The sequence below is a fragment of the Balaenoptera acutorostrata genome, chromosome 6, assembly GCF_949987535.1.
Source record: "Balaenoptera acutorostrata chromosome 6, mBalAcu1.1, whole genome shotgun sequence".
NCBI lineage: Eukaryota > Metazoa > Chordata > Mammalia > Artiodactyla > Balaenopteridae > Balaenoptera > Balaenoptera acutorostrata.
This window is the reverse complement of record NC_080069.1, coordinates 22,480,194-22,504,355: the sequence shown is the minus strand read 5'-3', so window position 1 is coordinate 22,504,355 and position 24,162 is coordinate 22,480,194. Positions and strand designations below refer to the sequence as shown.

The following is a 24,162-nucleotide window of genomic DNA, read 5'->3' as shown; positions in this document are numbered from 1 at the left end:
AGTTCTAGACTGAAATCCACTTGGTCAGGGTGAGATATTCTTTTAATATTATGCTGAATTGATCTGCTAACTTTGCGTTGGCAGATGACCAGCTTTGTTCACATACTTCGTAGCCTAAGGCACCAGCCCATTGACGGCTGTCTTTTTTGTGACCATGATTTTTTTCTCCCCATTGACTGTAATTATGTTTCGGCAGACTCACCTTCACCTCCTTTACGATATCTCTGGAAGTTGACCAGAACAAAGACAAAAAGAAGGAACATCAGTGGGTTTAAAACAGAATTACCCACAAGTTCTCCGTTTTTGTCTCTGGAATATCACTAGCTTATCCAATACTGTGACTCTCCTCTTGGGCCATTTCCTGAGAAAATGCACAGCAGTTAAAGCTCTTTCATTGTTGGTCTGGTGGTATATATATCCTGTACCTGCAAATGGAGAGTTGAAACAGTGAATAATCATACAGCCCTGGTTGATCCCTGTGTACAGCATGTCAGCATGGGGACACGCTGAGGTTGGTTCTGAACCGTGAACGGGGATGGTTGTGATGACTCATCCCCTCCAGGCTCTTCACTCTCTTCCTCTGGCCGCTGCCCTCACACATCCACACACGTGGTCATCAGCAGTGTTGGTGGATATCAGTTTGTGTGTATTGAAGGAGATGGGGGGGGGTGGAAATCCCCAGAGGTTAAGGGATTTATTACCATTAAAACATTGTTTTTCCTTCCATCCATTTGAAGGTGGGGTGAGGAGGGTGTGTGTATGGAGAGCAAAAGCTTCAAGGACAGGCTATGTCTCCACAGACGTAGGTTCAAAGACAGGGTGATTATAGCTTACTCAGGTAGCAGGTTTGGTAATGCGAGGGGATTAATGTGAGGCTGTGTGTCTCACATTTCATCTGTGGGTATCTTTTCTAGCTACTCTTTTAAAAAGTGGTTTATTTTCATGATGATAGACACATATGTACACTGGTGGCGTAGCCTGGTGGTAGCAAAGTCGTCGGGTGAAGGGGTCGGGGGTGCTCCCTGAAACGTGAGCATCAGGGCTTCCATGTTTCCTGTGTTGGTTGTCCTAGGCTATCCCGGTGGCTCACAAGTAAATGCACGCCTAATGTGCTTCAACGAACGTCTGCTTAAAGGAAAATGTGTTGTTTTTTGGACAATTAAAAGTTACGTTAATTATTGGCCGCTGGGAAATCACTTTCCTTGAGGCCATGTCTAAGCCCTTCTTGCTTCACGACTTGCAGGCAATTCCAAGGTTTCAGCCCTTCTCCACCCATAAGCTCATGACCCTGACATCTCCACTTCCAAGTCTGACTTATCTCCCCATCTCCAGGCCCCCCAGTTCAGCCCCATGGTGCGCATTTCCAGGCGGATGATTCACAGGCACCTCACAATTTGCATGTCTAAATGGAACTCAGCCATCTTCTACCTCAAACTCCTTCCATTGCTCTTTGGGAAATTGTCATAAGCCTAGTTCAAACTTTATCCTAATTATAGGAAAATAGCACTATTAAAAAAACCCCTGAAACTGCCAACTGACTATCCAGTAATTAAAAATGACTTCAGGAGAAAGCAAGCTGCCTTACTGACAAGTTGGTAAAAGTAAATTAACTCAGACAAAAGGCTGACATTTAGCATTTGATGTTAAATTCATTAAACCACCAACCTAATGAAATTGAGTTGGAAGGGGGAGAGAAGCCAACCTAAGTTTTTCTCCATGACTTCTTGTTGTGATAGGTTCTTTTTTCTGGAAAAGTAACTCCCCTTAAATCCCATAGTGCAGAACTTGAATAAAAGATAGAAACTTAATTCATTTTAAGATTATGTGATACAGGCGATAAGTGGCTAAACACAGTCATAGTTAAAGTAATTAGAGACTACACACACATTCCTTTTAATTCAGATCATACAGTGACACAAATGAAAATGTTTGTGCTTTAGCAGTAATGATAATACTAGCACTTGATGGTAGAAGCACATTTAATGCTCCCACTAAGTCTTTTTGTTTTCAGTTAAACTCATGTATCAGCTATGATGCCCTATTATACATGAATGAGAGCTTTTTACACACCAACCTCCAAATTCACCCAAAGTCACCAATCTTCCAAGGTTGATGTGAGAGGGACCAGCCCCCTGAACATGACAGAAGAGAATAACATTTGCTTGCCAATGAACTATTAGTGTTGGAGACACTGTTTCTCTGCCTCTGGCCGTCTCATGTGATCCTAGCCTTACAGATGGCCATTGCAAAAGCCAATGTTTCTAAAAGGTTTTGCTGACTTGGGTTTTTATGACATGAATGTTGGTGTTGGCTTTATGAATGAATGTGCTCCGTTCACATTTTTGCCACATCAAATATGACATCAGTATAATTGCATGCAGGAGTATTTCATCTCAAAAGTAGAGAGGAATAAAGTATGATGTCTAATTTTCAAGGAAATCATTCATTCATTTATTCATTTATTTAACAAATTTATATTGAGGGCCAGCTATGTGCCAGGCCCTGTTCAAGTTATTGGGGGTCCAACAATGAACGAAACAGACAAAAACTAAAAACTCCTGCCTTGTGCTGCTTACATTTTCCTGGGAGACTCTTATGTCTGGCTTCTTTCACAAAATATAATATCTGAAAAATACTTTCTGTGGTTTATTCCTTTTTATTGATGACAATTATTCTGTTGTATGAAGATACTACAATGCATTATCTGTTGATGGACATTTGGGCTTCTAATTTGGAGCAATTATAAATAGACTGCTATGAATATTTAATTTGGGGGAACATATTTTCATTTTTCTAGAATAAATCCTAGGTGTAAGATTGCTCAGTCAGATGGTATGTATATATATAAACTGTATAAGAAATTGCCAAATTCTTCCCCAAAGTGATCTTTCCATTTTATACTGCCACCAGCAACGTATGAGAGTTCCAGTTGCCCCACATGCATACCAACATTTCATAGCCAGGCATTTAATTGTAGCCATTCTAGTGTCTTCCATCGTGATGATTCATGGTGTTTTTTTTTTTTTTTTTTAATATTTTATTTATTTATTTATTTATTTATTTATTTATTTATGGCTGTGTTGGGTCTTCGTTTCTCTGTGAGGGCCTTCTCCAGTTGCGAGAAGTGGGGGCCATTCTTCATCGCGGTGCGCGGGCCTCTCACGATCGCGGCCTCTCTTGTTGCGGAGCGCAGGCTCCAGACGCGCAGGCTCAGTAATTGTGGCGCACGGGCCCAGTTGCTCCGCGGCATGTGGGATCTTCCCAGACCAGGGCTCGAACCCGTGTCCCCTGCATTGGCAGGCAGATTCTCAACCACTGCGCCACCAGGGAAGCCCAATTCATGGTGTTTTAATTATATTTCTTCAGTCACTAAAAATGGGGCTATCTTCTAAGGACACACTTTTGTGACGTATCTGATAGGCCTTTTGTACCATTTTTACTGTGTTGTTTGTCTTCTTATTGAGTTATGGGAGTTCTTTATATTTTCTGTATACAGTTTCTTTGTCAGATATTATAAGGTGTTTTCTGCCGGCTTGTGGTTTGCCTTTTTAATTTTCTTAATGCTGTCTTTTGATGATCAGGAAATTTTAATTTTGGTAAATCTGATTTATGGTTTTTTTCTTTTATGCATCATGTCTAAGAAACCTTTGCTCTCACCTACCTCAATACTATAAAGATATTCTCCTGTGATTCCTTCTGTAAGCATTTTAATTTTAGCTTTTATGTTTAGGTCTATGATCCATCTTCAAAACAATTTTTTGTGTATGGTGTGAGTTAATGCGTTTAAGTTCATTTTTTTCCATACAAATATCCAGTTGTTCCAGCATCATTTTTGAAAAGACTGTTCTGTCTCTCTTGAATGCGTTAGTGCCTTTATTGAAAATCACTTGACTACATGTGAAGATATATTTTGGAATTCTCTGTTATGTTCTATTGATCTATCCTTACACTCCAATACCACATTGTCTTAATAACTGCAGTATTACAGTAAGTCTTAAAATCAAGGGGTGTAAATCTTCCATCATTCTTCTCTTTCATGATTGTTTTGGCTACTCTAGTACCTTTGCATTTCCATTTAAATTCTAGATTGTTTGTCAGTTTCTACCACAGTGCCTACTGGGATGTTTTTAACTTTTGATTTTGAAATAACTTCAGACTTATAAAAAAGTCACAGGAATAGTAATAAGTAATCCCATATGTCTTTACCCAGGTTTACCAGTTTTTTGTCATTCTGCCATATTTGACTTATCATTCCCTCTATGCTTGTTTGCAACTATTATTGTTTTCTGAACCATATGAGAGTAGGTTGCATTCATTACACCCCTTTGCCCTTTAACACTTCAGTGTATATTCCCTAAGACCAACAGTGTTTCCTTACAGAACGACAGCTTCAACTTCAGGATATATGTCTTTGAATTGCCATTCATACTCCAATTTCTTTCATTGTCCCAGTAATGCTTTTTAGATCTCCCCGCCCCCGGGTACAGCTCCTCACCATGTTGCTTTAGTCCCCTTTACTCTGCAACAGTTCCTGGACCTTTCATGACACTGAGATTTTTGATAAGTGCAGAACGGTTATTGTGTAGAATATCACTAAATTTGAGTTTGGTTGATGTTTACTCATGATTAGAATCTGGTTATGCATTTTTGACTGAAATAATGTAAGTGATATTTCCTTCTCAGGGTATCACGTCTGGAGGTACATGATGTCAGTTTGCCCCCTATTGGTGACGTTAATTTTTCTCACATGGTTAAGATCTGTTTTCTCATTATACAATTATTTTTCTTTTTGTAGTAAAAGGTAATTTGCGGGGAAATCCTGCTAGGATTTTGATGGGGTGATATTGCACTTTGGGAACATTGACCTCTTTAAACTATTGAGTGTTCCAATCTATGAACATGGTATGTATTTCTATTTATTTGGGTTTTCTTTCCTTTCTCTCTGCAGTGTTTTGAGGTTTTAAGTGTGGAAGTCTTGTACATATTAGGTTTATTTCTAAGTATTTTAACCATTTTAAGTGTATAATTCAGAGGTATTAAGCACAATCACATTGTTGTGCAATCATCACCACACCCCTCTCCAGAACACTTTCATCTTCCCGAACTGAAACTCTGTATCCATTAAACAATAATGCCCCATTCTTTCTGCCCCCAGCCCTTGACAACCACCATTCTACTTTCTATGAATTTGACTACTCCTCTGTGTATTTTTAATATTATTGTAAATGATATTTTTTAAAAATTTCATTTGCTAATTGGTGCTCAAATATAAAAATATAATTGATTATGTTGTCCTTATCTTGTGGCTTTACTAAATCCATATTAATTTTTGTAATTTTTTAATATATTCATTAGAATTTTCTATGTAAATTATGATATCTATGAGTGAAGACAGTTTTATTTCTTCCTTTCTAATCTGTAAGCCATTTATCTGTCTATCTACCATCCCCTATCTATCTACCTATCTATCTATCTCCTTATTGTAATGGTTAGGACTTCATGGCGATGTTGGGTAGAAGACGTAAGAGCAGATATCTTTGTCTTGTTTCTATATCTATGGGGAAAATGTTCCTTATTTCACCATTAAGTAAGAAATTCATTGTAGGTTTCTCATAGATGCCCTTTTTATTAGATTGACAGTTATTTTCTTTATTGAAAGTTTTGATAATGAATGAGTGTTGGTTTTGTCAATTGCTTTTTTTTTTTTTAAATATTAACTGAGATTATTACATGGTTTCTCTCTTTAGCTCTGTATTTTCAGTGATTGGTTTTTAAATGCTGAAGTAACTTTGTACTCCTGGGTTGACCCAGTTTGGTCCATTACTCATTTCTATATTGTCTTTTTATTTCGCTGGGTCCAGTTTGCTGTTGTTTAGTGGAGCATGTTGCCCTTTTGATCAGGGGGCATATTGGCTTATAATGTCCATGGAACAGACTTGTCAGCTTTTTGTATCAAGTTTATGTTTGCCTCATAAAATGAACTAGAAAGTATCTCTTACTCCTTTATTTTCTGAAAGAGTTTGTGTAAAATTGCTGATGTTTCTTCCTTAAATATTAGACAGAATTCACCAGTTTCTATTATTTTGGGCTGGAGATTTAATCATGGGAAGGTTTTTGACTACAACTCCAAGTTCTCTAAGAGATTTAGGGCTATTCTGAGTTTTTATTCCTATTTGTGCTAATTTTGGTATATTGTCATTTGTCATTTTTTCTAAGTTGTTGGATATATATATCTATGTTCATTTATTATCTTTAACATCTATAGAGTCTTTGGTGAGTCCCCTTGTGCATTCCTGATATTGGTAATGTGTGTTTTCTCTTTTCTTAATCATTTTTTCTAGGTGTTAGCGATTTGGTTAATTTTTTGAAGAATGAACTTCTGGCTTTATTGATTTTTTTATTGTTTGTTTTCTATTTTATTGATTTCTGCTCTCATCATTAATATTTTTTTTCTAATTACTTCAGGTTTAACTTGACACTATTTTTCCAGCTTTTTAAGGTGTAAAATCTCATCTAATTTAAGCATTTAAAGCTATAAAGGTCTCTCTTAATTACTCTTTTAGCTTCATTCCACGATTTGGGGTATCCTGTTTTCATTTTTCATATTTTATGTATTCTCATTCCATTTAAAATACCATTTAATTTTTCTTGCATTTTCTTTTTTGAGCCCAAAGGTTATTTAGAAGTGTGCTATTTAATTTCCAAATAGTTCGAGAGTTTCTAAATATATTTTTGTTATTGATTTCTACTTTAATTTTGTGTGATCAGAAATTTATGGTTTCAATTTTTTAATGTATTGTGAGTTATTTTATGGAGAGCATATGGTCTGTCTGGGTGAATGTGCCATGTACACTGACATGTGTATGCTGTCTTGCTGGGTATATTGTTCTGCAGATGTCCATTGGGTCAAGGGGGTGGTTAATGTTTCTGTTGTTTCTTCACTAATGTTTTTGTTTAGTTCAGTTAATTGCTGAGAGTCAGGTATTAAAATTTCCAACTATAATTATGGATTTTTCTGTTTTGTCCTCTAGTTCTGTCAATTCTTGTTTATATATTTTGAAGCTCTGATATTAGGTGCATTCATGTTATGTCTTTTTGCTTAATAGACCCTTTTATTTGAAAGAAGTTTTTGCTGAGTATGGAATCCAGGTTCACAGTTCATTTTCTCTGCTAGTGCCTTGAAGCTGTCATTCCCTTGTCTTCTGTTTTGCTTTGTTTCTGATGAGGAGTCAGCCATTATTTTTTATCTCCCCCTTTTTCTATTTATCCTAGGTTTTTAGCAAGTTGATTGTGACATCAGCAGGTGTGGTTTCCTTTGTATTTATTCTGCTTGCTTTTCACTGATCTTCCTTGGTTGGTGTGTTACTGTATTTTAATGAAATTTGGGAAAATTTTGGCCATCATTTCTTCAAACCTTTTTCCCAACTCCTTGCATCTCTCCCCTCCTGTTGGGATTTGACTGTACATAAGTTAGACCTCCTGTACTTTCCTATAGCTTACTAAAGCTCTGTTTAATTTTTGGTAAATCTTTTTGTCTCTCTTTGTTTCCGTTTGGAAATTTTCCATTGACCTGTCAAGTTTACCAATTTTTTTCCCTAGTTTTATCCAATCTGTTGTTAATATCATACCATGAATGTTTTATTGGAGATTGTATGTTTTAGTTCTTCCAGTAGATTCTTTTACAGTTTCCGTCTCTCCTGCAATCATCCATATCTTCATTATAGTTTCTTCTGTGCATTGTTTACCATACTCATAGTTCCTTAAAGTGCTGGTCTTCTAACATCTGGGTTTATTTCTCTTGACCATGGGTTATATTTCCCTGTTTCTTTACATGCCTGGTAATTTTTTATTGTACACCAGTCATTGTGGTTTATACTCTAGATTTTGTTACCTTCCTCTGAAGAGTGTTTTGTTACTGCAGCTTCTTACATTACTGGCAGGTCACCTGAAGCTTATGGAGTTTATCACTTTTTGTTGAAGCTGTTGCTTCCTCTGCTTCACTCAAGCAGGAAACCTGTTTATTGCAGGCAGACCCTCTCATAATAAGAATAATAATTATGAAATGGTTTAACCACTTTTAACAAAAAAAACTGTTTGGGGAAAATGTTACCTTCCTACACAATGTGTAACTACATTTGAATTTTGGTATTGATTACTTTTCAACCTCAAAGGAGCCTACTTTCTTTTAAAGGTTATTCATTATTTGTAACAAGGAATTTTTCTAAGGTTTTCTTCAAACCAGTTTTTGTTTTTAGCAGGTACCATTGCAGGGAAGGTGCTGACTGGCCCCACCATCTCCTCAGCCGTTTGTGAAGAAGCCCTTTCTATCACAGTATGATGGCTCCTTTTTCTGTTTCCTCCCAATCTCCTACTCCTTTCCTATTGCTTTTTTCCCCCAATATTGTAGTTATGTCTCTCCCTCTCTCTCTCCTCCTTTACCATGAACTTGTTGGTATACAAGTTTCTTCTTCATCTGTGTTATTAGTGACTGGCAGCATTAGGAATGGAGGAGATTTCCAAAATTGAGTTTCTATCACATTGATGTTCTGAGATTTGGCGAGCATGCTTGTTTCACTTGTGTGGTTTAAAGGATTTTATAGAAGGCAGCTTCTGTGTCAGCACTTTTCTTTAGTCTCTGAGCGACCAGTTTTACAGACTTACTCCAGCTCTGTCACTCTTCAGAGGTCCTAAACAATGCCAGGTGAAGATAAGACGTAATTCTGTTTGAAACTGAAAAGTAATTCCCACTTGTTTTCTCAAAATTCAGAAACCTGAAAGATGTCCTTGTCCAACCATTTCTGTTTGCGTTTTTGGACATTCTCTAAAATCCAGATTAGAAGCCCACTGAGATGAGTAAGCTGTGAACACGATGTGATGGCCTTGAGCCCCTTCTCAGCGTGTCTTCCCTGCACCCTTGTTGCTCCCCCATCCTGTGGGCACCTGACCAGTGGCCAGGGAGAAGCCCACAGTGAGGGACTAGGCTTTCTATTCCTTGACTCTTGAGGCAGAGAAGAGAAATTGCTTGCTCTTGTGGGGGTCACTCAAGGGACTAACTGAATCAAATCTCGTACCCTAGGTGGGCTGACGTTAATAAGAACGTGCACATCTTAATGCTTTTCCTGGCATAGCAGGCAAGTGACCTAAACCCAGCCTGCAAACGGGGATACAGAGCTCACACACCAGGGCAGAGTTGACTTGAACTTGCGTTTGTGTATTTGGCAAGTGTAACATTGGTTTTAGTTTAATCAGCAGTTAACTCCAGCTCACAAAGGGTGAGAGAGGGGTGGGTTGGGTGTGTATTGTTAGCACATGTGCTTGCTTATTTAAACGATATTTAAGGAATCCTTGACCCAAAGAAATAATGGCCGGTGAGCTTGAGAGAAAGGGCATCCGGCTCTCGCTGACACCAGAATCTCCTGTTTTAGATTATTTATGGCTCCAGGTTCTTTTCTTTGAAAAAGAAATTTTCTTCAGGGGCTGAGAAGACAGCAGAGGACGGAGAGAGCCAGAGGCGGCTGAAGAGACTGTGTCCTGCCAGACCCTTTGTCTCCACTGTTACGAGCGTTCAGACTTTACATTTGTGAGAAAGCTAAGACAGGGATTCTTAAAGTCCATTTGGTTAAATTGGACACAGCCCACATTTCGTTTGGGGATGGTCCAAATCAATGTAGGGTGGACGACAAGTATTAGGCTTATGGCAGGTGGCAGATTTGCTAGAAAACAAGTGACTTAATTACAGGCCTGAGGCACTTGCCGAAGCTTGTCCTGGGAGCTCCCGGCCCCTCTCCTTTGCTCCCCAGCAGACGGCAGCCCTAATACATGTGCTTTGGCCCACTTTTACTGTCTCCTTGAAGCATCCTCAGGGCCACTTTAAAAAGCACCTAGGTGCTTAGAATGACTGATTTTATTGTCCAAAGGCAGGACTAACAGGTTTTACCGAGAATAATTTAGCACAGACTCCAAGGGGACGTGTGCAGGCTGTTCCCTACAGGCTGGGGGGAAGGTCGGACTGCAGGGCAAGTGGGAGGGCTGTGCTTTTGAGAGTCTCCCTCTCTGTCCCCCGTATTTATACACGTGGTCTGCGCTATGGAGCAGTGGCGAGGTCACCACTCCCCTGTGGTGTAATAAGCACATCTCGCTATACAAACTCTTTGAGGCCCTGCCTGACTTTTTGGAATCCTCTCCATTGCTTTCCTCTGTTTCAAAGGATTCTCTCCTACAGTTTAACGGTAGAACACAGTTTCTGAATGAACATCATTTTCATAAAAGCGTCGCTTGCAAACGACGGAAGTTAATAGGGGTGTAATGTTTCTGATGTAGCTTAAGACTACGATGAAACATGTTAATCGTTAATATTCTGCATGTATTTGAACATAGGCATGAGCACGTACCCACCCATGTGTACACTTCGCATTTATAATCCGTCTTTCATACTCAACTTCCTTTGTTTCATCCCCCCCGACCTTAAAGATGCTGGATTTTTTTTTAAGTTAATAGACTTTATACTTAGAGCAATTTTAGGCTTACAGAAAAATTGAACAGAAAGTACAGAGAGATATCGTGTACCGGTTCCCCACATCTGCACATACAGTTTCCCCTATCAGTAACATCTTATGTCAGTGTGGTGCATTTGTTATAGTTAGTGAGCCTATGTTGATACATTATTATTAGCTGAAGTCTGTAGTTTACATTACAGTTCACTCTTGGTGTTGCGTATTCTCTGGGTTTGCACAAATGTATAATGACATGTTTCCGCCATTATAGTATCATACAGAGTAGTTGCACTGTGCTAAAAATCTCTGTTCTCCTGTTCACCAACCCTCCCCCCACCCTTTGGCATTCACTGATCTTTTTACTGCTCCATAATTTTGCTTTTTCTAGAATGTCATAAAGTTGGGATCATACAGTGTGCATGCAGCCTTTTCAGATTGGCTTCTTTCATTTAGTAATGTGCATTTAAGTTTCCTCTGTGTCTTCTCATGTCTTTTCTTGATAGCTCATTTCTTTTCAGTACTGAGTAATATTACATTGTACTACAGTTTATCCATTCACTGTGGACATTTTGGTTGCTTCCAAGTCTTGGCAGTTATGGATTAAGCTGCTATAAACATGCATGTGCAAGTTTTTGTGTGGACAGAAGTTTTCAATTCATTTGGGTAAATGCCAGGGGACAAGATGGCTAGATCATCAGATGCTGAATTTAAAAAGAAAAAAAAAAAAATCGGGGATATTTGACACCTTCCAGTGTACTTACAGACCATGTGTTTTTACCAGAGACGACTACCATGAGGATGGGTTCTGCCAGCCTTACCGGGGAATCGCCTGTGCGCGTTTCATTGGGAACCGGACCATTTATGTGGACTCCCTTCAGATGCAGGGGGAGATTGAAAACCGAATCACAGGTAGGAGCGCAGCCCTTTGTTCTGAGACGCGAGCACACACGCAGCTGCCTGTCGCCACGCTGGTGCGTTTTCAGTCCCGCTTGCGTGTTTTGTTGGTTATGACCTTGGACAGTGAGTCCCTGTGCCCTGCCTCCTGCAAGAGAAAGTCAGAGGCCTTTTTCAGAAGCAGTTGCAATTACCACCGCGGTTTATCCTAAAATGTTCCCATTTGTATATGAAAATTAGCAAGTACAGTCTGCTTAGAATGTACCAACCCACTGAATTAAGTCAACCACGTGGGTCCGAAGCCCTGCATTGTCTTGTCCTCACCACGTGGCCAGGCAGGCACCTGCCACATTCACTCTTGGTTCTACTTTTCCTGACTCTTCTGCCTTCTTGGAGTTACGCTTGATTAAACGGTGCCCGGGCCTGATTTTAGCTGTTGGGGACAGAGGTTCCAGGCCATCGGCTGTGCCTGGGGACACTGCAGTGAACTCAGACCCCCGTAAGCCCCCGGTTTCCAGGCATAGCCAGGTCTTTGGGTACCTTCTCCGTTGTGTGAGAAATGGAGCAGATCATTTAGGAGTGAAGCTGCTCATTCTCCGTCGTTTTAGAAGTTACTGTCTCTGGTTGGTTGGTAGTCCTCACATTGATGTCAAGGACTTCCTGGGGGAAAGCCCTTGAGAAGTGAGAAAATGAATTAGACCAAGGCCCCCAAAAGCCCCCCTCCGCCTCTCTCTGCTCTCCCCACAAGCCCAAACGTTTTCTCTCCGGACTCTATAAGGAACAAGGAGGACCTTGTGAAGATGGCAGGTGTCCCAGTTGAACTACATCCTCTGCACAGTGGTTCTTGACCCCGGCCAACCTGCGATGTGGGGCTCCCGGTGATTCTAGAGGGATTTGTGGAGGGGCTGGCAAAGCACTGCCCTGGTAAGGGCACAAAAGGGGTCCCCAGGTAGAAACTCACGTAGGTGACACTGATGTCCTTCTAAGTTCAGGTCAACCCTGGCTTTGTATTTCACCCACAGTCTGGAGGGTCTAAGGTCATGGTCACAGAGGGGCCTGCCTGGCCCATGGTTACAGAGCCCCCTGAGGACAGGGCCAGGTGTCCAGTGAGAATGGAAGGGCAGTAATGGGACCTGGAGATCTTGGAAGGTGCTATCTTGGTCCAATGGGAGAATCTTTTGAAATTGTTGGTATCTCTCATTGGAAAAGCTTCTTATGCCATTTAAAGCAGAACTTCTCAAACTTTCTGACCACAACATACAGTATCAATAAAAAGTATATTTTACATCGTGACTTAGTCTACATATACATCTACTTCATAGAACTGAAATGGGTTACAGGAAACAACATTTGCCCTGAACGAAGGCAGTGCACTCTGATTTTTCTCTTCAGTTTTATTTCATTAAAGAAAAAAGTTGGTTCCAGCCTTAATGTGAACCATGCACTCTGACATTCTCTGTTCCGTTCTAATCATCTTTTAAAATGCTACCCGCAGACTCCAGAATTAATTTTATATCCCAGTAATTGGCAAACACTGATTCAAGGCACAAGATTGTCTCTCAATTATTTCTTCAGGAGTTGTTTAAAGGATTAACAAATCAGATGTCTAAGCAGACTCATTTTTATAATAGTTTTTAGGTACAAGTTTAGAATGAGGGTTCTCTACATTTGTGTATTTTTGAAAAAATAAATGTGAAGTTGCTCTAGACTGACTGACTTGAGGTTTAGAGACTGCATTGGTTGTGGAGATAGTCTATTTGGAGAGCGTGCTTGTCAGAACTCATTCCAGGGACTCTGGAAGCTTCCCAGGAATGGGCCCCAGAACCATCAGAGTGATGTGCTGGGTGTAAACAAAAGCGGGGACATGATGGTTGGACCTCCTCGGTGCCTCGAGCCATCCTTCAGAAATAAACCCTCACATGATAGGTTCTGGGGCAGGGGTAGGAGAAATCCTAAAAGGGTCAGCCTTGACATCCTATCAGTTGGTACCCCAAAAGCAATGCCATGTTTGGCTTTCTTAGGTCTTTCCCTGCCTGGGGGTCAAGGCCAACACTGGCAACAACCCTCTTGGTAGTCAGTTGCCAGCTCACGTGATGGGACTGAACTGGGTTCAAACTTGGTTCGTCAGCCAACTCTAAGAGACCCTGCACCTTAACCTCTTACCTCTCCATTCCTCAATTTTAATATTGTCCAGAAGGGGCCAGAGGACTAAGGATGATGTGAGCAGCACACTACAGAGTGCCCGGAACCCAGTGCTGCGTGCAGCGCATGGACACAGCCTGTTACCAGACCCTCGTGGACCATTCATCTCACGTGCTATTTTATTGGCTCCATGTGGTCTTTCATTCCCCAAAGTGTGGCCTCGACAGATCACTTGACAGATAAAGACCCAGGCCCAGGAAGGACTGAGTGACTGACAACCCGGTAGTAAATGACAGGGCAGGGCCAGAACTGGGCTCCCATGCCAGTTCATCTAACCCAATGCCTGCCATGGGTGGCTGGTGGGTCCTTGGGGTGAGGGGGCGTGGTGGGGGTGCTGTGTGGGGAATGGGTGCCAGCAGCGCCACCTGCTGGCCACACTGGGCATGGCGCTACAAGTCATGGGTGGAGCTGGGGTGTCCCAGGAACTAAATTCCAACCTCGCTGGTTTCCTCCTCCCCATCTCAGCAGGGTGTGTAGGCAGAGGCGCCTCTTTTTCTCCAGCTGTCCAAGATCAGATCCTTATAAGCAGGTCCTTCATAGGTCAAAGTGGGGTGGGCCTTCTGGCGTGGGCATGTATGGGGCAACTGATGCTTTCCTTTGAACCCTGACTGCCACAGCCCTGAGGAGAGCGCCTGGAGTGCACACCTTCCCTCCTGCCACTGGCAACTCTGCTCCCGCTCACCTGCCCAGACTTTGCGTCTGCAGCTCCCACCCCCTTCCCTTCTCCGCCTCAGGTGTCAGGTTCTTCCCATCAGGCTCCATCTTGTGACGTCTTGCCCCTAGAAAGCAAGCCAGCCCACCCTGGCTCCGGTCTCTCCTGCGACAGCCTGCGTCTCTGCTCTCCTGTATCACAACGCCCTGCCCCTCTCCCCGCTTAAAATCTCCTCCAGCAGTTTCTTGGCTCTCGCCAGACTCCACCTGAGGGACTCCCCTGCACCCCCATTTGTCATCTTACTCCTCCTTGGGCTGCATGTCACAGGGCGGATCGTTCATCTTTCTGGCACACTGTCTCCATCCCCTGGGTCATCTGCTCCCTGGCCAGGCCCCCCCTCTTCTCACAGGCCCTGAGATGTCAGGAGGACCAAGGCGTGGTCCTTGTGCCTCTGCTCCAATCTCTCCTTCTAGAAGCCACTCAGCCCACAGCTCTACCTACCACCATGTGCTTGCAGAGCCGGTTCATAGCAGGACCTTAGGAAGTGGCTTTGGGTCTGATAACAGAGTCTTCCTGTCATGGAAGTAGCATCTAGTGGATGAGATCTGGGGCCTAGTTTTCTTTCTTTCTTGTCTCGCTTTTGATGTTTGTAAATGAAGCCCTGGCACCAGGGACCTTCTTTGTCTGGTGCAAACCTGGGCGGCCTGTGTGCTTCCTGGGGCCCTGCTCTCGGGAGAGCCTCTTGCGGCTGGCAGAAGACAAGGCGGAGGGTGGGGGGCGGCGGGGCACGGACGAGATGGGGGCCACGGGCGCCGGGCAGGGTTGGGGGGACTGGGCAGGATGTGGGACCAGGGGCCCCGGGCAGAGTGGGGAGCCAGGGCTGGAGATGGAACCAGGGGCGCCGGGCAGGGGTTGCCAGGCAGGTGTTGGTCCCAGGCAGGGCCCAGCCCACCCTAACGCCGGCCTTGCCGCCTCCGCAGCTGCCTTCACCATGATCGGCACCTCCACGCACCTGTCGGACCAGTGCTCGCAGTTCGCCATCCCGTCCTTCTGCCACTTCGTGTTCCCGCTGTGCGACGCGCGCTCCCGGGCGCCCAAGCCGCGCGAGCTTTGCCGGGACGAGTGCGAGGTGCTGGAGAGCGACCTGTGCCGCCAGGAGTACACGATCGCGCGCTCCAACCCGCTCATCCTCATGCGGCTGCAGCTGCCCAAGTGCGAGGCGTTGCCCATGCCCGAGAGCCCGGACGCCGCCAACTGCATGCGCATCGGCATCCCGGCTGAGAGGCTGGGCCGCTGTGAGTCCTTGCCCGTCCCCGAGCCCGGGGTCCTGCCTCTTAAGAGCCTGGGGACCCCATTCCATCCGGGGAAGTCTCACAGACCGGCCCCCATTCCGGTAGGGCAGTTGCGGGGTGGGGACTCGCCGTTGTCCAGTTCCAGTTGCACAGCCCTCCTGGCCCTGCCTGCCTGTGGGTCCCCAGTAAGTCATTCTACCCCGATGAGCCACAAACTTGGCTTCTCTAAGATGGGAGGATTTTCTGCGTCTGCCGCCAAAGCTGTGAGGAGCTTTGGGGGAGGCAGGGTCTGCTTCCAAGCCTGCCTTGTGGTGCACAAGCACCTCTCAGCAGCTGACTAGGATTGTGGCCCTCCTTGAGGGGAGGGGACCCAGGGAAGAGGTCGCCTCCCTCCCAGGCTTGGGAAATATTCACTTCCTTGCTGAGGCCGGGGTTCCCGTGGGCGGCAGGGCTCCTCACCAGGGCAGTCAGAGCCTGGTCTACAGACCCACTGCACCGTCCAAACCCTGGTTGCCAGGCTGACTCCATGGGACCTCAGGCAAGTTGCTTAAATACCAGTTTCCTCATATTACACGGGGGTAATACCTACTGACCTCAGCAGCTGGAATGTAGATGAAATGAATTAGTATTTAGAAAGTTCTTAGAACAGTGCCTGCACACGGCAAGCACGGTGTAACCGGTGTTCAACAAACACACACCCCAGGTGTGGCTCAGAGAGGCCCTGGGTCCCCCCACCCCGGAGAGGAGTGAGCCTGGGGCTCTGCACACAGGAGGCAGAGCCACGTCCTTACTGAGGCTGGGGGGCCAGGCCTGGGAGTTTCTCTTCCCTCCTGCGTCGTTTGGTTTTGCTTCTAGTGCAAGTGAACGTGAGGCTGGGGTTGACATCGTCATTGTGGAATGGGGGTGCCTGGTGAGTCCAAAGGTGTTTCAGGGTCATAGAATAACTTTTGACCAGTTATTTTCCCCATATGTGTACCTGGTGCACCCACCCATTTAATTTGTGGGCTTGGGACTGTATTCAGTCATTACGTCTAATGCCGCTTTCCTTGGAAGTGATGTCAAACTCTTTGGTCTTTTGGAAATTTCAGTGTGGGTACATCCAGGCAAAGTGGCTTAGTTGTTCCTTCCTGGAATAGTTGAGGAAGGGTGCTTCCTGGACCCCCAGAGGAGGGCGGCTTCCTCTTAATTTTCGGGCCTCCTGACGCATCTTCTCTCTCAGACCATCAGTGCTACAACGGCTCAGGCACGGATTACAGAGGGACGGCGAGCACCACCAAGTCGGGACACCAGTGCCAGCCGTGGGCCCTGCAGCGTCCCCACAGCCACCGCCTGACCAGCGCCGACTTCCCTGAGCTCGGAGGAGGGCACGCCTACTGCCGGAACCCTGGAGGGCAGATGGAAGGCCCCTGGTGCTTCACGCAGAATAAAAACGTACGCATGGAACTGTGTGACGTACCCTCTTGTAGTATGTATTCTCTCTCTCTTTATTTTTTAAAGTGTTGACTGTGGGGTGTACTTTGTGATGATGTGGAACCGGGAGGCTGATAGCTCTGGGAGCCCCCCTGCCCACACCGAGTTTCACCACCATGATTATTTGTTTTAAATAAAGCTGTTGCTGGTTGTAAAAGTAGTATCTGGTCATTATAGGACGTTTTAAGTCATAGAAAAGTCTGAAGAAGAATGCGCAAATCACTTCTAATTTCACCACTCAGCAGAGACTACTGTTTACATTTGGGGGCCCTTCTGTCAGCCCTCTTTCCATGTGTGGTCCTGGGATATTCAATTTGGCCTCTTGTTTCCCAATGAGCATTGTCATGCGTTTCCCACTATTAGTGGAAATGCTTCCCCTTACAATTACAACCAGCTTCTCAGACCAGCATCTGTAGTTGGGGCACAAGGCCTCCCACTCTGCTCAGCTTTTGCACAGAGACTTAGCAGAGTGAGGAGAAAATAGAACTTAAATCTCTTAACTGTTTTCCCTGCAATTTCTGTCTTAAATTATGACTAGGAGAAAAGTTTGTAGTTCACGGTTGCAAATTTTACAGACATCATTATCTCTGTGCAGGAATAAATTTTAAGAATGAAAAGTTTGGTAATTAGATTAGAGTACAGTTATTCAATGGAATGCTACAGTTGTTTAAAAAAATTTCCTGCAAGGAAGGATGTTCATATTGACTTGTTAAGGGAAAGAAGCAAGCTGTAGGGCAATAGCTGTGTTATGTCTTTTTGGTTTCTCTTTCTTCCTGTTCTTCTCTCTGTCTTTCTTTCATCCTCCTCCTCTCCCTCCCTTCCCTTTCCGTTCTCTCTCACTTTCCTTCCTTCCTCCCTTCCTCCCTCCCTCCCTTCCTTCCTTCTTTCTTTCTGATAAAAGAAACAAAATGAGTGAAGGGTATGTGAGTGAGCACACATATGCACCTATATTTCATGGAAGAAGTTTTGCAAAGATAAACGTCATACTTTCAGCAGTGATTTCCCATGACCTACAGATATGTTAAAACATAAGATGTTTTTACAATGATCGGTTTTCATTTTTGTAATTAAAAATGAATCAAATCATAAAGAAAAATATGTATGTTCTTTGACCTGGCAATGCCATAGGAATCTTATATTGCACAAATATTTGTACTTAAAGGGCAGAAATGCAAGGATATTTGTTGCAGAATCACTTTTAACAACTAAATGACAAACAGAGTAATTGTTTACCAACAAGGGGTTGGATGATAATTGAAGTACATCCGTACCATGGGACAGTGTGCAGCTCTTGCAGAGTGCCTAGTGCTGTCTGTTCTGTGAGAAACGTGGCCTGAGATATATTATTCTGCCACAAAACCAGGAGCAGGAAAACATGGATGATGTGATTCCATTTAAAATTCTATTTTTAAAAATTATATGAAACTGCTGCTTCTGTATGTCAAATTAGTTGAATATTGGTTATTTCATGTTCAACTTAAATATATACATAAAAAATTAAGTGAATACCAACCTACTAACAATGGTATAGCCTTTGGTGAAATTAGTTATTAGAAACATTCACTTTTCTCTAATGATGTCAATAGAATTATTAATAAGCATGTGTTCTGTTGGTGATTTTTAAAAGGTAATGATAAAAGTTAATGGTTTACAAACCTATGGATGGTGGTCACATCTCTCACCTTGGTCTGAGGGTCCTGGAATCTCCCCTTAGCCCTAATCGTGAAAAATGACCCAGAATCCCCACTGCCCCTGAGTCTTCTAAAATATCTGCCTCCGGGGTGGGGTCAGGAGAGTTGTGTGTGTGTGGTTGTATTTGATTTTTATCTTCTTTTGGACGCTGCGGGGCAAGACTGGCTTTGGGACAAGGCTTCTTTACTATGGTGGTGATAGTGGTGATTTTTAGAACTGAATTAGCTCTTTCGGGGACCACATGGACCAGAAATCACTTGTTTGCTTTCACATGGAAAGCTCATTACCCACTGGTCATAGGGAGGCCCAAGTCCCATGTGATTATTCACAAGGTTAAGGTGAAAACTGTTGTGGGGAGGGGGGCCTTTTGGAGGACTTGCCTTCCACATCACAGAGCGGAAGCCTCAACTCTCCCTCAGAGGGCGGCGCTGCCCACAGGGCTCCTGGCCGTGCTTTAGCCTTGCAGCCTGGGGCCCTCTGTGCTTTTCTGTAAATCCTGCAGGGGGAGACAGAGCGTTGCTCTTCACCATGGAAAAAAAGGAAGGAAAAACACTTGGAAGCTTCAGACTGTTGGTACATCTTACCGTTGTTTTTCAAGAATTTTTCTGCCCCTGCTGCAAATTGTTGGGTCCAACTCATTGGCTACCAGTGCTCTTTTAAATCAAATGCATTTTTAATTATTGTCTTAAAAGAATATGGGTTCATTGTACAAAAATGTGGAAAACCCTAAAACGTTGAATGAAGAAAAGGATCAATTCTAAAGCCAGTATCCAGTTTCCTTCACTGAGGACAAGTGTGTCCCATGTGTTTCATCGAGTTTAGTAAAGATGAAAAGTCAGAGCACCTATTTCCAGCGGTATTCAAATTAAAAGGGAATGTGATGGTGGTGTTTGTTTGCTACTGTAAGACCTTTAGAGTTCGTTTATTTTTTGAGCTCTGTATTCCTCTTTGTTTCCGTGGTGGGCAGTTCTAGATTGTGTCTCGCAAATGTTTAGCGGGATGTGCGTTTTTGGGTACATTACTTTTTTTGAGGTTTGGTTTATAATTTTGTTCCTCTGTGAAACTTACCGATTATCTACTTGTGCTTGAATATTTTAGTTGGAGGTGGGAGTGGGATGGTGGAGAACTTCGAGTTGCAGACAAGGGTGTTTTCAGAAAACTCTTGAATGCCTTGCTGTTCACAGGCCCCCAAGACAGCAGCAGGATGGGCATTCTGTACATCTTGGTTCCAAGCATCGCCATTCCCCTGGTCATCGTGTGCCTTTTCTTCTTGGTCTGCATGTGCCGGAATAAGCAGAAGGCTTCTTCCTCCACGCCCCAGAGGCGGCAGCTGATGGCCTCACCCAGCCAGGACGTGGAAATGCCTCTCATCAACCAGCATAAGCAGGTCTCTGTGCCCCCGTATTTAAAGAGGCAGCTCCCCCAGGCTTAACCTCTACCTGGAGATTGGTTACCTCCAATTCTAGGTTTCTTAATTTGCTTGATACACAGCACATAATTCTTTTAAACTGTCCTTTCAGTTTGCCGTTTCTTCTCTAAAATATACCAGGACGTCTGTGTCCTTAGGGAGTATATGGAAGGTGTGTTTGGACTTCACTCTTCTCCCTCGACGGAGACCAGCCATTTCAGCATGGGCCCGAATGAGTTGTCCTCACTTTGCTGTGCTTCAGCTGTCCCCACAGGAGGACACACAAAAGAAGGGCTCAGATCACCCCCACCACTTGAGGGTCAATATGGTATTTTTAAGGGATGAGGACCTGTTTTCTGGTCAGTTTGGGGTTGGGTTGGTTTTGCTTTGTTTTGTTTTACAGGGAAGGGCACAGCAACAGTCCTGTAGTGGTGGTAGGGGGGCAGACCACCCCCAACCTGAGTTCTTAGGATAGCGAGAACACCCTGAAATGTATCACAGGAGAAGGTCCCTCCCAGCCCACCTAGCTTCAGTGAAGGGGCATTTACGTTACGTGAAAGTTTTGGGGGAAAATCATTTCCATCCAGGCTGTGAAGAGGGAGAGGGTGGACTCATTCAGCTCAGGAGCCAGGAGTCACTGAGGGTTTGCTGCGGGTGAAGGGCTGGCAGGTGAGGGCACAGATTCCCTTGGGTTCGGAGAGCCTCCGAGGACAGGGGCCAGGCACACAGAAGGGGCGGGAAGTTGTAGAGGCTGAGAGACGCCAGGTTCAAATCGATTTCACCTGTGTGGTGCTTCTGTCAAGTGGCATCCACTGGAGAATCTAATCAAGAGGAAGCAGCAAAACAGGCCCTTGGAGGCACATGTGGAGAGCAGCTGGCCCGGACTCTAAAAATGACTCAGATCAGGGGAAGCACACTTCAGGGTTCAAGGGAAATAGACATTGCATCCTGTTGTGATGAACAGTGGTGGCTGGGCCTGTCGGTGGGCGCATAGCAGGGAACATCAGGAAAGGCCCTAAGTGGGGGACACAGCTGGGAGGGTGACCTGGGACAGCCGGAGTTCAGCATGGCTGGGGTGTGTGCATAGGTGTGCACACACACACACCTTCACACATAGAGTCTGCAATGGTATCTTTGGGGTGGGGACCTTGTTTGCAGCCTGGTTGGGACCCTGTTGAAGGTTTCAGGCAGCCTCATGGTGTCAGAGCACATTTAAGAGCAGAGAGCGTTGTGCGGGGCAGGCTGAGCCTGGGCCGGGTGGGACTGGCGGGTCCTCTGCAAGCCCAGGCTGGTGGGCGGCTCTAGGACCGCCCCCCCAGAATGCCCTCCCAGCTGTTCAGCTCTGCCTTCTCGCGTCTCGGTGGCAGAAATGTTTCACCGGAGCTTTTCTTCTTGGCAGGCCAAACTCAAGGAGATCAGCTTGTCCACGGTGAGGTTCATGGAGGAGCTCGGGGAGGACCGGTTCGGGAAGGTCTACAAAGGGCATCTGTTCGGCCCGGCGCCGGGCGAGCAGACCCAGGCCGTGGCCATCAAGACACTGAAGGACAAAGCGGAGGGGCCGCTCCGGGAGGAGTTCCGGCACGAGGCCCTGCTGCGGGCACGGCTGCAGCACCCCAACATTGTCTGCCTGCTGGGCATGGTGACCAAGGACCAGCCCCTCAGCATGATCTTCAGCTACTGCTCGCACGGCGACCTGCACGAGTTCCTGGTCATGCGCTCGCCGCACTCGGACGTGGGCAGCACAGACGACGAACGCACGGTGAAGTCCGCCCTGGAGCCCCCCGACTTCGTGCACGTGGTGGCGCAGATCGCCGCGGGCATGGAGTACCTGTCCAGCCACCACGTGGTCCACAAGGACCTGGCCACCCGCAACGTCCTCGTGTACGACAAGCTGACCGTGAAGATCTCGGACTTGGGGCTCTTCCGCGAAGTGTACTCGGCCGACTACTACAAGCTGACGGGGAGCGCGCTGCTGCCCATCCGCTGGATGTCCCCTGAGGCCGTCATGTACGGCAAGTTCTCTGTGGACTCGGACATCTGGTCCTACGGCGTGGTCCTGTGGGAGGTGTTCAGCTACGGCCTGCAGCCCTACTGCGGCCACTCCAACCAGGACGTGGTGGAGATGGTCCGGAGCCGGCAGGTGCTGCCCTGCCCCGACGACTGCCCCGCCTGGGTGTACGCGCTGATGATCGAGTGCTGGCACGAGTTCCCCAGCCGGCGGCCCCGCTTCAAGGACATCCACAGCCGGCTGCGGGCCTGGGGCAACCTGTCTACCTACAACAGCTCGGGGCAGACCTCAGGCGCCAGCAACGTCACGCAGACCAGCTCCCTGAGCACCAGCCCCGTCAGCAATGTCAGCAACACCCGCTACGGGGGCCCCAAGCAGAAGGCCCAGCCCTTCCCGCAGCCCCAGTTCATCCCCATGAAGGGCCAGATCAGACCCATGGTGCCCCCTCCCCAGCTCTACATCCCCGTCAATGGGTACCAGCCCGTGCCGGCCTACGGGGCCTACCTGCCCAACTTTTACCCGGTCCAGATCCCGATGCAGATGGCCCCGCAGCAGGTGCCCGCCCAGATGGTGCCCAAGCCTGGCTCCCACCACAGCGGCAGCGGCTCCACCAGCACGGGGTACGTCACCACCGCGCCCTCCAACACGTCCGTGGCAGACAGGGCCGCCCTGCTCTCGGAGGGCACTGAGGACACGCAGAACGTCCCGGAAGACGTGGCCCAGAGCCCCGTGCAGGAAGCAGAGGAGGAGGAGGACGGCTCCGTCCCCGAGACCGAGCTGCTGGGAGACAATGACACTCTGCAGATGGACGAGTCTGAGGTCCAGCTGGAAGCCTGAGGGCTGCAGGGCCGCGGGGCGCTTGGGGGGGAGACTTGGGCCTCCCTGAGGAGCGCGCCCCGGGTACCAGTGGGCTGGAGTGCAGTCTCCCTGGGCGAAGCCCTCCTCTGTCGTCCTCTCGTGCACGGAGCAGCGCCGTGCCCACCTGCTTGGTTGGAGGGTCTTGTAGCCAATGGCTCCTGACCAGGCAGGGGTGGTAACCCAGCAGGACGCATGGTGACCCCCAATGCCACCTACGTTTCCCTGGAGGTCAGTCGGCCGTGAGCAGTGCCTGTGCTTTGAAGGAAATTAGGTGGCATCTTCCCTCCATATTGCATAGGGATTGAATATTTCCAAACATTGGGAAAACAGGCCTGCAGAAAGGCAGTGAGGTGGGACCTTGGGCTTTGCGAGGCCCAGCAACTGGGCTGCTGCGTGAGGATGGAGGAGACTGCTTTTCTCTTACTACCCCCCCGCCCACCAGTAAGTCTCCCTTCAGCCACCAAAGATGAGTGGGAACAGGACGTGGCCACCTGCCGCCTGTCAGAGTCTGATGAGAAAGGGGCTCCTGGAATGGGAGTTCCGTATTAAAACGAAATGTGCCTTAAAAGAAACCCACACAATTTTGTATTTTTGTGAAATGATTTTAATTATCCTGCATGTGTATTTTGCCCAGTTTTCTGGAATTCAAGGGAAAGTGTTTTGGGGGTTTGGAATGTTACAAAGAAGGCAATATTGTACAGAGCACAGTATTGTTATTTTTTTTCTTTTTTTTTTTTAGAAGCCTGTACAGACCTTAAATGTAATTTATATGATTTTTGTATGCCATTTTCATTGAAGAATTTTGAGCTTAACATAATGACTTCGTAATTTAACTGTTTACATTACCCACGTTGGGATGCCACCTGATTGTACTTTGGTTTGCTTGTGTTTGTACCATATGTAAGCGAGGTCAGTTCATTTCAGAGCTCCTATGAGAGAAGGCGCACAGGCACACTGCATCCGACACACGGCATAGAGCGCACTTGTAACTCCCACACCTGGTGTATCCAATAAAGCAAAACAGAAGGTTTGGTCTGCCCTCTGCAGGTCCTGAGGACATCAGGCAGCGGGAGGTGCTGGATGACGGAGACGCCCAACGGTGATGATTTGGGCTGAGGTTTAGGGGGCTCGTCCAGGACCAGCGACTCCATTTGAATGTGGATATACGTTGACAGATAAATGATGGGAACAAG

The 24,162-nt window shown here is 45.9% G+C and overlaps 1 protein-coding gene across 2 annotated transcripts in view; it reads left to right on the top strand.

The window, feature by feature from the left end:
• The window catches only part of ROR2 (receptor tyrosine kinase like orphan receptor 2), a 220,253-nt gene extending 196,417 nt beyond the window's left edge, over nucleotides 1-23,836 (top strand). The window contains exons 5-9 of one of the 2 annotated variants that reach the window (XR_009008652.1): nucleotides 11,275-11,402; nucleotides 15,222-15,536; nucleotides 16,753-16,964; nucleotides 19,880-20,082; nucleotides 21,503-21,639. Coding sequence is in view for 1 of the 2 variants with exons in the window: in XM_057548718.1 (XP_057404701.1) it covers nucleotides 11,275-11,402; nucleotides 15,222-15,536; nucleotides 16,753-16,998; nucleotides 19,880-20,082; nucleotides 21,503-22,948 (2,338 nt within the window). In the remaining variant the exon portion in view is untranslated. Of the gene's footprint in view, nucleotides 1-11,274; nucleotides 11,403-15,221; nucleotides 15,537-16,752; nucleotides 16,999-19,879; nucleotides 20,083-21,502 lie in introns of both variants that reach the window. The other variant, XM_057548718.1, reaches the window with a different exon arrangement.
• The last annotated feature ends 326 nt before the right edge of the window (nucleotides 23,837-24,162 follow it).